Source organism: Pteropus vampyrus, unplaced genomic scaffold (genome assembly GCF_000151845.1).
Source record: "Pteropus vampyrus isolate Shadow unplaced genomic scaffold, Pvam_2.0 Scaffold145, whole genome shotgun sequence".
Classification (NCBI taxonomy): Eukaryota; Metazoa; Chordata; class Mammalia; order Chiroptera; family Pteropodidae; genus Pteropus; species Pteropus vampyrus.
In genome coordinates this window covers 1768827-1781989 of record NW_011888926.1, presented here as the reverse complement: position 1 = coordinate 1781989, position 13163 = coordinate 1768827, and the positions used below count along the sequence as shown (strand labels likewise).

The 13163-nt window shown below is 56.6% G+C and overlaps 1 protein-coding gene across 1 annotated transcript in view; it reads left to right on the top strand.

The window, feature by feature from the left end:
• ACO2 (aconitase 2) overlaps positions 1-13025 on the top strand; it is a 40300-nt gene extending 27275 nt beyond the window's left edge. Inside the window, exons 5-18 of the mRNA XM_011369045.2 lie at positions 1584-1742; positions 1975-2125; positions 3416-3520; positions 4526-4617; positions 5630-5735; positions 6918-7075; positions 7300-7373; positions 7981-8092; positions 8972-9094; positions 9588-9743; positions 10674-10865; positions 11351-11483; positions 11967-12088; positions 12553-13025. Coding sequence (XP_011367347.1) covers positions 1584-1742; positions 1975-2125; positions 3416-3520; positions 4526-4617; positions 5630-5735; positions 6918-7075; positions 7300-7373; positions 7981-8092; positions 8972-9094; positions 9588-9743; positions 10674-10865; positions 11351-11483; positions 11967-12088; positions 12553-12687 — 1818 coding nt within the window. The 3' untranslated portion in view covers positions 12688-13025. The remainder of the gene's footprint in view (positions 1-1583; positions 1743-1974; positions 2126-3415; positions 3521-4525; positions 4618-5629; positions 5736-6917; positions 7076-7299; positions 7374-7980; positions 8093-8971; positions 9095-9587; positions 9744-10673; positions 10866-11350; positions 11484-11966; positions 12089-12552) is intronic.
• The last annotated feature ends 138 nt before the right edge of the window (positions 13026-13163 follow it).

Genomic DNA, 13163 nt, shown 5'->3' with positions numbered 1-13163 from the left:
ATCCAGCTGACCACTGAGGTCACTGTCACAACCAGCTTCCTTGTGACGCCTTTTGTAGTCCTTGGATGTGCACTAGCCTCTCCTGTCTGGATGTGGAGCACACTTGTCTACACCATGTGGCCACGCTGAATTCTGTGTGTCTGGCCTTCATGGATTAGTCTTTTTACAACCTTGAGCTTTACGGATGAACTGGTTTTAAATCTTTGTACATGGCCGAGGCAAAGTGGGCCAGAGAAATGAAACAGTGAGCTAGTGTTCTCTCCAGCAGTTGTTTTCATTGGAGATTCCCTCTGTGTTGGCCAATTCTTGCAGCCAGCTGCCACCCCCCAGGGAAGAAACCAGGCCTTCTAACTTTCTGCACTCCCGGGAGGAGGAGCCCTCGCGCCTTGCTGAGTCTGCTGGGCAGATGCCTCTCGCGGGCAGAGGCCCTGAGGTTTCTGTAATGTCCCAGGGAGCCTGCCAGCCGTCCCATCGGTCCTGACAGTCCACAGAACCTTTCACTTCTCTGATCGCATTCGTCCTTCCCAACATTGATGTGTGTGTTGGGGGCATAATTCCATCTGACAGATCAGCAGCAGAAACTCAGCTGAAGTATCTCATTGCAAAATAAATAAAAGTAACGCATTTCCCAGGCACTACTATTACAGTTTATTGTGCCTGATCTCCCTGAGCCACCACAGCGGTCCAGGCTTGGAAGGTGGAGTGACTTGCCTCAGGGCCCATGACCACTAGTAGGTGGTGGGGCCAGAACTCGGCCAGGGCACGGGACTCCTGGCGGGGCTTTGCGGTGGGATCCTGCAGCCCTCAGCATGTCTGGCACCTCAGGTGCCTGGATGGCGGGCAGGGCTGCCCTGGGAGAGCTGACCCTGTACCTCCATCAGATGTTTTGGGGGATGTGCTCACTGCCAGAGCCTTCCCATCTAGGAGGAGTATCTCACTGAAGGGAACATTGACATGGAAAAGGCGATGAGGCAAATTCTCATTTTTTTGGACTGAGCCACTTCAGTTTGCAGAGCCACCTCCCGGCTCCTGGGGCTGGGGAGGCATCACCTATACTTTTCAGTTCAGCAGCGGAAAAGCTCATGGCCTGAGCTCCCATTGGCCCCTAAGGCTTCCTTTGGGGGCTGGAGCTGGTGATGACAGCATTGTCTGCCCTGTTGAGAGTCCAGGTGGGCACATTCCACACGTCCACCACGTGAGGCAGCAGCCGTCGTCAGAAACACCTTTCAGTGGTCACACTAGTCCCCAGGCCTGTCACAGGACACAGTCTTGTATCCTAGTTCATCTGGTTCTCACCACAGTCCTGGGGTCAGGGTGGTGTGAGTGTTCTTATTGCTGTAGCCTGAGGTGCAGGGAGGCACTTTCAAGCCCAGATCGTACAGTCAGGAAGGGTCAGCCCAGGGCACCTGTCTCCCCAGCCTGGCTCTTCAGGGCCTCGCTGGAGAGGCCCCATCTTTGAGAAGTGCCCGGGAATGACCCAGTGGCCCCGGGTCAGCGGGGGGCAGTTTCCTGGATGCCCTTTGGGCCCTATCTCTATTCTCTGCTGAGGGCTTTTAACCTTAAGATCTTCAATTCTTTTTCAGATCATTCTGGAAAACTATGCATACCCTGGGGTTCTTCTGATTGGCACTGATTCCCATACCCCCAATGGCGGAGGCCTGGGCGGCATCTGCATTGGAGTTGGGGGTGCCGACGCTGTGGACGTCATGGCCGGGATCCCCTGGGAGCTGAAGTGCCCCAAGGTGAGGGGTGGGGAAGGACTCGGTCCAGGGTGGCTGCAGAGGGTGTTTGGTGGGGATGAATGGGAGACGTGGATGAAAGGGATGAGTGACTAGGTCAGCCTCAAACCTCTTTGAGGGGAGGCGGGGATAAATAAGCAGGAACGGGAATTCCAGCAGATAGCTTCCTGGTCGGAACGTGACGTGTGGAACGTGACGCATGGCCTGTACTTGCTCTCTTGCCCCACCTATTCAGGTGATCGGTGTGAAGCTGATGGGCTCACTCTCCGGTTGGACCTCACCCAAAGATGTGATCTTAAAGGTGGCGGGTATCCTCACAGTGAAAGGTGGCACGGGCGCTATCGTGGAGTACCACGGGCCTGGCGTAGACTCCATCTCCTGCACTGGTGAGGAGGGCAGCCACGTGGCGGGGCCCGCAGCCCGTGTTGGGCCTGATGGGGCCAGTAGTTGAGCCGCAGAAGCAGTGAATGGCTTTCCCCTGAGAACCTGTCCAGTTCGGGGACTTGAGATGGATGCTTAGAGGCAGAGGGGACATGTTGAGTTTAGGTCCCTCATGAAACAGAGGAGGAGGTCCAGGCCCCTCAAGGGAGCAGGGAACTTCTCTGTGGCCACACAGAGTTAAGGGCCAAGCCTACTTCTGCTGCTGGGCTCTGGCCGTGGCACCTGGAATGATCCAGAAGAACTCCAGGGAAGATGGCGGTAACAGTGGGAACGGGGGATTAGTTGGGGCTTCACCCATAAAGCAGCCCCATTCCCACATCTGCGCTGGCTGCAGTTGGAGCTTCACTCACTTCCCTCGCATTAGAGATTATCTCTCACCTGTTAATCTCAAAGACCAGGTAGGAACCGGCCCCTTCCTACTCATCCCTCCTGGTGACCAGGCCACGGTGCCCTCAGAAACCCAGGGAGACCTGGAATAAGCCTTAGAGGTGGTCCGGTTCAGACTTCCCCAGGTGCCTGCCTCAGCCCCACAGTAGCCCCCCAGAGCTACCGATCAGCTGGCCCCCGTACCCCTCCAGTGATGGCAGCACCCACTCTTACAGGTGGCCCTTCCTACCTTTGACAGCTCAAACCCAGACTCATGTCCTGGCAACCCCCATGAGGCTGGTGTCCTGAGAGCAGTGAGGACGTTTTCAGTGAGCGTTACCCACTCTGTGTGGGGCTTGGTGGTCCACACAGTGGACATGATTCCAGTCTTTGTGCTAGAAAGCCTGGGAGCAAGGAGCATTTCCATGTAGCCCCACGGTGTGGCTGAGAGCCAGGCCTGGACCCCAGGCAGGTGGACCTACACCTGAGCGTTGCACCTACATTTGCTTTATGACCTTGGATCTCTCCGAACCAGTTCCCTCACCTGCAAAGTGGACGCAGTAACAACTGGGCCGTCTGGCCAGGTCAGCCAGGTCCAGAACTAGAACTCGGCTGGGAGAGGTTGACTCCTGTGTTCTTGTCACTCTGAGAGAGCTGGGACACTGAGCTCTGGCCCTAGCGGCCTCTGTTCACTGGTCTTTGTTTTAACTCTGGGCCACAACGGGAGCCTGCTGGCTGCCACTAGGTGGTCGCATGAGTGAGAGGAAATGATGCCTACTTCTCAGTGCGGAGATGGTGTGCACGTCTAGCAGATGTCTGCAACCCACACCAGCTGCTCGGCCAGCCCCACAGGCTCTGTTTCTCTACAGGCATGGCGACAATCTGCAACATGGGTGCAGAAATCGGGGCCACCACTTCAGTGTTTCCTTACAACCACAGGATGAAGAAATACCTGAGCAAGACAGGCCGGGCAGGTGAGCCTGAGGGGCAGGGTGGGTGGGGGGCAGACTAGTCACGAGCTACGCTTTCCCCTTCAGGGTGGGGGTCTCAAACCCAGTGTCTCCGGACTGGTGCCAGAGGCTCTGAAAAGCCCCTAAGGGTGTACGAAGTCGCGTGCGTGTGTGTGTGTCTGTGTGTGTCTGTCTGAGTCTCATTGTTTCGGAGTAGGGTGTCCACAGCTCTAAGCTTCTCGAAGAGCCTGGCATCTAAGTTTGAGATGTCCCTGCCTCGGGAGTGGAGTTTAGTTTCACCTGAGAGGGTGGCGGTTGAATGCTGTCATCTTGGTCTGGTCCCTGGTGCCGCCTATAGGGAGTTATGGACATGACATGGATCTGCTTCTGTTTACAATGCCTGCCTGCCCTCTCAAGGGAGGAGGAAAAGCATCTGAAAGAAGAACCACTTTCCTAGCCTCCCTCACAATCTCCCTGAGGTTCTAGTATGGCTTCTCTGAAGCTCGGAGCTGGAAATGGGGCCCGTGGTGGGGGGGTCGTTGGGGCCCCTGAAGGAGGTGAGCGACAGTGGTTCGTGGAGCCAGGTGCCAGGGGCCATGGGGAGAGCGTGTCAGTTTGCTTCCAAATGCTGGGCACATGGAGTGCTCCCTGGAAGGCCAGTCCCTCCCTACCAATACCGAGTAACTTCTTCAAAACTCAGCTCTTTTCATCTGCAGGAGGCCTTCCCTGACCCTGAACCTCAGTCAGTGCTTTTCCTGTGTGTCCCCATGTTTCTGCGTGTCTGTCGTATCATACTGTCACTTCTGGCTCACTGATAGCTCCTTCACTAGATAGCCAGCTGCTCTAGGACAGAGACAATGTCCTGTGCTGTTTATTTTGTTTGTTTGCTGTCAGCGCCCAGGGCCTGGTGTTTGGCAGGTGCCAGGTAACCTTGGCTCGAATGGATGCGTGGATGGATGCATGGATGGATCAGGTCTCAGGACTAATTTCTGTTTCACAGGCTTCAGTCTCCCTCCCTGTTGATTTCAGACATTGCCATCCTAGCTGATGAATTCAAGGATTACTTAGTACCTGACCCTGGCTGCCATTATGACCAGCTGATTGAAATTAACCTAAATGAGGTGAGGAAGGGAGTCAGCAGGGAGTTCAGGCCCCATCTGGGGCTTCTAGTGTGCCCTGGAGAGGGTCCGGGAGGGCCCTTGCCTGCACACCAGCAGGGCTCTCGGGCCCCTGGTCTCCCAGTGCTTCTGCAAACTGCTGCATGAATCAGGCTTCATGAATCAGGGTGGGAGGGCGGCAGGAGGGCTATATGGCCAAGGGGAGAGCGGAGGTGGCTATGGCTGGTGATTCAGGAACTGATTCCATTTGCCCCACCTCAGCTCTAGCAGAAGCCAAGATTTCCTCCTAGAGTTTGCTTTGTTGTCAGAGTTTAGAGAGCAGGGCCTTAGATTCCCAGGCCTGGGCAGGGTTTGGCACCCTGGGACCTGCAGACTGGGGCAGAGGAAAGGCAGGCTGCAGGAACAGAAGCAGCAAAGTAGAGTAGTCAGGGGTTTCGGCCCTGAAGCTGGTGTGCATGAGTTTAAATCCTGGCTCTGCCACTTAAGTTCGTGACCTTGGGCACGTTAAGTCACCCTCTGTGGGCCTCACTTCATTGTGTGTGAAGTGAGGCGGTCATGGGAACTGAATGAGTTAATTCACATAATAACTGCTAACCTTTATTGAGTGCTTTCTGGGTGCCAGACACTTTGCTAAGCCCTTCACATTTGTCAGTATTATCACATGTAAAGCATCTGGCCATAAGTCCATTTTGTCATAAGATTCCAAAAGCACCATAGTATGCAACGTAATGGACTTTGATTCATTCCATGCCTCTGCCACCTCCTTGCTCTGTGACCTTGAACAAGGCTCTTCATCTGCGGACTGGAGATAATTCAAGCCTGGCAGGGCTGGAGGGATCCCAGGAGCATGTCTTGGGTGTTTTTCTGGGGTGAATTTTGAACCCTGAGAACAGTAGTTGGCCTCCTGGGCCCTCTGTAGGGACTTCGGGCGTGGGAGCCCGGCAGCCTCTGACTGATTGACGCTGTCCACATCCAAGGTTTGTTCTCTCTGTTCCTCATGCCTTTTCTTCTTCAGCTGAAGCCGCACATCAACGGGCCCTTCACCCCGGACCTGGCTCACCCTGTGGCAGAAGTGGGCACTGTGGCAGAGAAGGAGGGATGGCCTGTGGATATCCGAGTGGGTGAGCACCTCCCACCGGTCACGTTAACAGGCCTCGGGGCCAGCAGGTCTGCCCCGCGCTGTGGACACTCGCCTGTGCTCCCCACGGGACACTTCCTAATGCGCCAGGCACTTCTGGAATCGTTTGTTTTCTTTATGACTTTTTTTAAATGTCAGTTTTCCTTGGTATAAAAGAAATATATGCTCATTGTAAAGCACCCGTAACCTCAGCCCCCAACTGGAAGCCAGCTCTGAGAGGTGTACTGTGTTTCTGTGTATGTGCATGTACTGATGTGTGTATCTTTCTGTTTTACAAACATTTCATAATATCACCCACGGTGCCTGATCTCACTTTACATGCTTTATGTATACGGATACACATTAGTGTCGCTAGCACCTACTGTTGTCAAAGTACAGTGTGACTGTGAAGAGTGTGGATGCTGGAGTCAGGTGGCCTGGGTTTGAATCTGGCTCTGCCACTTCGTAGCTGGGTGACCACGAGCAAGTTACTTCCCCTCCCTGTGCCTCAGTTCCCCATCTTCAAAACAGAGTGGTAATCCGACGTACCATTACGGTTCTTAGGGGGAGTGATGAATTAGTACACAAACAGCTTTCTATGTAAAAGAACCTGGCATACAGTGCTATGTAATGTTCACCTTTATTAGTTGAAGCAAATGAAAAAAAAATATGGTAGTTTAATAATTAGAAAAGAAATCGTTGAACTGATGAGAGACTGTCTTGATATCTGTGATACCATCTAGTCTTTATTGACATTTTTAATAACCTTGATAGACTTTTTAAAAAGAACTCTTTCCCTTCTGGTTATAAACTAGTTAACAAAAGCTGGAGAATTCTAGAAAGTCTAAAAGAAGGAAATTAGCCTCTCCTGTAAGCCCTCACGCAGCAGTGTCTGTCGCGCACACATGTGCAGGTTATACGACGGTAAGAATGGCCACCAGCAACCACCATGTGTCTTTAGTGTCATGTTCAGTGGCTTCATTGTCTTCCTTTAAATGGCTGGGCCGTGTGTACCCTGTCCTTTACTATTGGGCAGTTAGGCTGCTTCCATCTTGTCTCTGCTAAGAACAGCTCTTGGCACAGCATAGTTGAACTCTTGACATGGTCCGAATAGTTTGCGGTCACGTGGAGACCTCTGGTCACTGTCTCCTCCTGACCCCTGGTCCCACCACCCACAATGCACCAGGTCTGATCGGCAGCTGCACCAACTCCAGCTATGAGGACATGGGGCGTTCAGCAGCTGTGGCCAAGCAGGCGCTGGCCCATGGACTCAAGTGCAAGTCCCAGTTCACCATCACACCAGGCTCTGAGCAGATCCGTGCCACCATTGAGCGGGACGGCTATGTGAGTGCCCACACGCCCTTACCCCCGGCTCCCCAACCCCACCGCTGAATATACTATGGCTTCAGGACAGGACAGGGCACAGCCTTGTCAGCTAGGGCTGGGACAGGTACCTGCAGCAGCCCCAGGGTCCTGTATAGTTCTTCATCCCTCAGGCAGCTGAACTACTCTCCCATCAGTCACTAGCCTGCCCCCGACAATTCCCTGTCCTCCTTTCTCCCCTGCAGGCACAGATCCTGAGGGATGTGGGCGGCATCGTCCTGGCCAATGCCTGTGGCCCCTGTATTGGCCAGTGGGACAGGTGAGAGGACAGCCCCTTACATCCCAGATGTTGCAGGGAGACATTTTGGGGGCAGGGAGAAGAGACTAGCTTCAGGGCTGCTGCACGTTAGGCCTGCAGGCAGGACGGGGAAGCTGGGCTGCATGCGGAGAGGAAGAGCACCACGGAGGGCTGAGCGGCCGCCGGGCCGAAGCCTCAGCTGGCGGGAGGCAGCCCACGCTACTGTTGTCAGAGTACAGTGTGACTGTGAAGAGTGTGGATGCTGGAGTCAGGTGGCCTGGGTTTGAATCTGGCTCTGCCACTTCGTAGCTGGGTGACCACGAGCAAGTTACTTCCCCTCCCTGTGCCTCGGTTCCCCTGATGGACACAGCCGGGGCTGTCGGGGAGCCCCTGGAAAGCAGGCAATGGCCCCTGGTCGAGAAAGTTAGGCCTTGGTCTGGGCTCTGCCTCGGCCTTCCGTGTGGTCTCAGGTGAACCTTGGTGGTCCCTGAGCGTCCCTCCTGCTCTGGCTGCGTGGGTCCCAGAGGGGGCTTGCTTTTTTCTCATTACCCTCTCTCTCATGAGCTAGGGAGGATGGGCCAGGTGACAAGGCCAGACATCACTAACCCTGTCCTCTCTGACCTGGCAGAAAGGACATCAAGAAGGGGGAGAAGAACACAATCGTCACCTCCTACAACAGGAATTTCACGGGTCGCAACGACGCGAACCCCGAGACCCATGCCTTTGTCACATCCCCAGAGGTGAGGCTGCTCAGCTAGGCCCTGACCTGCGACTGCCTCTCAGGGCCCTGACCCCATGGGCCTGCTGTGAGAGGGTTGGCATCAGAGCAAGGGGCTGTGGGAGCAGAACCCGAGAGCCACAGGCCTTGCCAGCCCCAAACATCACGCTCCCTTGGCACATGTGGCCCCTCATGTCCCAGGGGTCGGAGGTGCCTGCCTGGTACAGCTGTGATCACAAACAGGAGCTCTGCCTGGGACAGCCCCCAGCCCGGCCTCTGCCCCGCCATATGGGCCTAGCCAAGTCACTTTCCTTTTCTGTGCCCTGGGGTCCCGTCAGGGTTACATGAGCGAGTGCGCAAAGCACTTGTACGATCTGTGAGCTGGGAAGGCGGCCTCGTTGTTAGGCTGAACGTGGAGTGAGCCAGGCGCTCCAGGCGCTGAGTGGGGATTCAGCCGCAGCCATGGTCGGCACTCAGCCCGTCTTTCTTGACTTGATTTTTTTTATATGGGTATTTTCAGAAATATTTTTGTTTACTAAAAATGAGTGAAAAAGTGGCCCTTCCATGTTTTCACTTAGGAACATTTTCATTGCAGCTGCATTTCTTTGTCGGGGTTGCACACCTGTCAGGGGACAAGTGTACCAGGCAGTGCTGGCCCTGCCCCTGAGGAGGGCACTCTGAAGTCCTGGCCCCAGTGGGGAGTGGAGGCCAGGTCGCCTGGGTTCACGAGTGCTCTGCAGGCCCAGTGGCCTCAGAGATGTTCCTGCAGCTCCGCCCGCTGCGGAGAACTTGGAGATCCCCTGGGCTGCGCGCTCATTGTGAGCTCGGCTTTGGCTTGGGGTGTTAGGGGGACAGCAGTGGTGTTTGGTCCTAACTGACAAACAGGCTACCTCCATTTCAGATTGTCACAGCCCTGGCCATTGCCGGCACCCTCAAGTTCAACCCAGAGACTGACTTCCTGACAGGCAAGGACGGCAAGAAGTTCAAGCTGGAGGCTCCAGATGCAGATGAGCTTCCCCAAGCGGTGAGCAGGCCCTGCCGCCCCTGCTGTCAGCGCTGCAGGCCGGCCTCGGCCTCTGCCTCTGCCTCGGCCTCTGCCTCTGCCTCTCTGCCTCTCTGCCTCTCTGCCTCTCTGCCTCTCTGCCTCTCTGCCTCTCTGCCTCTCTGCCTCTCTGCCTCTCTGCCTCTCTGCCTCTCTGCCTCTCTGCCTCTCTGCCTCTCTGCCTCTCTGCCTCTCTGCCTCTCTGCCTCTCTGCCTCTCTGCCTCTCTGCCTCTGCCTGTGTCTCAGGCCACTGCTGGCCGCTGTGGCCAGGACTCTTCCTTCCTAAGGACTTTTCCGTCCCAATATCTGGGCATCTCAGCCCTGCCTGTCCTGGGCAGGCAGGGGTGGCACCGTTAGTGAGAACGAAGCAGCTGTTCACTGGGAGGGCAGGGCTTGGGGTACGGTGGAGCTTGCCTTCTGTGAGAGAGGGGACTGAGGATTCGGCACCCAACATGCCCCCATCCCCTGCTGCAGGAGTTTGACCCCGGGCAGGACACCTACCAGCACCCTCCCAAGGACAGCAGTGGGCAGCGGGTAGACGTGAGCCCCACCAGCCAGCGCCTGCAACTTCTAGAGCCTTTTGACAAGTGGGATGGCAAAGACTTGGAGGATCTGCAAATCCTTATCAAGGTCAGTGGCGTGGGAACGTGGTGAGGGGTGGCTGCCGGGGCGGACAGCCCCAGCCTGCCGGGGCACCCTTTGCCGATTGGCAGGAAGGCCATGAAACCTTGCGTTTTCCCGGGGGAAGGGGAGGGCCAGGGAGCAAGGGCCAGAAGAGCAAGGGCATTGGCGGCCCCATGTCCCTTTATTCACTGCCTGAGCCAGGCAGAGCTGGATCTGGCCAGCTGCTGTCTGGGGCTCTCAGCCATCTGGCTGCAGCTGGTAAGGGCCACCTCCAGTGGGTGTGGGTGGTGAGTGTACCACAAGGAGAGCAAGAAGGGCACGAAGGGCACGTGTGACCCAGCACAGCAGGTCTCCGCCCTCTGGTTTGACCAGCAGGTTCCAGAAGCCATTGATTGCTCTGTTCCCACAGTTGGGCATTAGTGATGTGACCTGTTTGGGAGCTGAGCAGACCCAAGCCTTTGTCATGTCAGACTCATGTCAGACATGAGTTTATCCTGAGTCTCTAGGCAGTGACACAGCCAGAATTAAGCCCATGTGATAGATGAGACTGATGGGCCACCAGCCTGGACACATCCCCAGGCTCCCCTGTGTCCAGTCTGAGGTCTGTAGCTGATCTTCCAGCTCAGACAACTCTTACTGGGGCCTACGCCTGAAGGGTGAGCGAGCAGCCATCTGTCCGCCTTCTCTGGGCTCTGTCACCTTTGAGTGTCCTGTCCTGGAGATCTCACTCCCAAAGCTTTTGAGGGGTGGGTGATGGCCATACCTGAGCCCTTTTGACCAAGGGGTAACGATGCCAGACCACATGTCCTGCGCCTGCTTCTCGTCACTCTTCCTGGGTCCCGGCCACTGGAGCCTCTGCTGCCTCTAGAGCGCTTCTTCCCTCGTCCACCATTCGAGGGCCATGCCCCAACCCGTTCTCTCGCCCACCCACCCAAGGTCAAAGGGAAGTGCACCACTGACCACATCTCGGCCGCCGGCCCCTGGCTCAAGTTCCGTGGGCACCTGGATAACATCTCCAACAACCTGCTCATCGGTGCTATCAACATCGAAAACGGCAAGGCCAACTCTGTGCGCAACGCTGTCACCCAGGAGTTCGGCCCCGTCCCCGACACTGCCCGCTACTACAAGGTGGGTCAGAGCGGTGAGGCTGGGGGTGGGGTCCTCTGGCACCTTCTGGTAGCTGGGTAGGACAGAGTGGGTGGTCCAGGGAAGGGGTGCTCTTCGCCCAGGAGCCCACACCCACAGTTTTGCAGAGTGATGCCTCGGTGCCATAGAGGCAGTCCCGTGTCTGTCACCTCGTCTGTCACCTCGTCTGTCACCTCCACTACACACCCACTGCTCAGGGCTCTGCTCCCACACTATGGCTCTCCGCCTTGGCCTGGCTCCATGCTGAGCACCCACGGGTGGGTGGCACCTCCCCGTGCCCACCATCAAGGCCCATGTCTCATCATCTCTGACCCCTCGGGGGTCAGACTTCACCTGCCCTTGAGAAGCAGGTGAGGTGGGGCCTCTCCAGCCTCTTGACCTATGAGCCTCTGGGAGCCCAGGGGCTAGGTGGGTGGGGGGCTAGTGCCTGCTTGTTCCTCGTACCTCACTGCTCCCTTGCCTGACAGGAAAACGGCATCCGGTGGGTGGTGATCGGAGACGAGAACTATGGCGAGGGCTCGAGCAGGGAGCATGCGGCCCTGGAGCCACGCCACCTTGGGGGTCGGGCCATCATCACCAAGAGCTTCGCCAGGATCCACGGTGAGCTGCAGCCCTGGCCCAGCCCCATCTACTTCCCCTCAGTGGCAGCCCAAGGTCACCCACCTTGCCAGTGGCTGAGCTGGGCCATACCCACCAGCCTCTGCCCCTTCAGGTCTGCCTTGAGTCTGACACCCACAGCTTCCCACCTCAGGCCGTGGCCTTGCACACTTGCAGTCCTAAACAGTCGAAATCCAGGGCACACTGTCAGAGGGTTCTCTCTGCTGGGGGGTGTCGATCAGGACACAGGCACCAGCGCACACAGTGCAGGGCCCAAGCGAGAGGCACCGTACCACTGGGAGCACAGCCAACCTGGGCCTGTGGTCACTGCCCCAGGTTTGTCCCCAGGCAGTAGGACTAGGCTGTCTCCCAAAGCCCTAACTGGACTTAGAAAAGAAAGCGCTTTGGGCTGATGAGGTTCCTGCACAGCGAAGGGGGACAGGACCTTGCGCACTGTGGACCGAGTGTGTGACCTCTGCCTTCCAGAAACCAACCTGAAGAAGCAGGGCCTGCTGCCCCTGACCTTCGCTGACCCCGCCGACTACAACAAGATTCACCCCGTGGACAAGCTGACCATCCAGGGCCTGAAGGACTTTGCCCCTGGCAAGGTAAGGGGGCCAGGGAAAGAGGGCAGGCTGGCTGTTCATCTCCCCCGGGGCCCTCCTGGGCGGGGGAGGACAGGGGACCGCTGCCTTGCTTCCCCTTCTACACCTGGCCCCACCCACCTGCATCTCTTCCCGTAAGCCTTGTTAAGGAAGGGCCCTTAAACTCTCCAGGCAACCCCCAGCGGGAAGGAAGGGCCTCCTCAGTGCAGGCCCTGCTACTGTTCACCCACTAGCCCAGGCTTTGCATTCAGAGGCCAACAGCTCATGCCCAGCAGGACCCTCTTGGCCCCAGGAGTTACACCCTTCGGGTCCTGCCATGGCCACCGAGGCCTAGATTTGGCCTAGGACTTGGTTCACCTGCTGGCTCGAAGGCCCCAGAGCAGTGCCCTGCCTTCCTGCCCCAACAGCAGAACAGGGGGCCATGTTCCTAAGAGCCGCTTCACCCACACCTGCCTCCTCCTCTGCAGCCCTTGAAATGCATCATCAAGCACCCCAATGGGACCCAGGAGACCATCCTCCTGAACCACACTTTCAACGAGACCCAGATCGAGTGGTTCCGTGCCGGCAGCGCTCTGAACAGGATGAAGGAGCTGCAGCAGTAGCTCTGCCACCCCCGCCTGCCTGCTCCTCGGACCTAACTCTGGTGTCGCAAGTGCAGTCTGCATGTCATCAGAACCAGATCTGATCCAGCCATGGCATTCTCCTCTCCTCCCCTCCCTCGGCCCATGGAGTGACCCACGGGCTTAAATGTTTCAGCCCCTGCCTTCCCGTTTTCAGTTTGGTTCAGATCTTGAGCAGTGCCATGCAACTGTATTTATTTTTGATGACAAGACTCCCATCTAAAGTTTTACTCCTGTCTGATCATTTCACTGGTGGCTGAAGGATTTTAAAGAAACTTTTGCTCTTATAAGGAAAATAAGAATTCACATCAGTGACTGTTCCCGTGTGTGCGTGGTGGTGTCTGTGCTGTTACCAACTCCAGGGTTCAGAGTGGTCTTTGTACCAGAGTTGGTGGAGGCCCTCGATGATACCACCACAGCTGGACCCTCACTGCAGCAAAGGAGACGTGAGCTGGCAG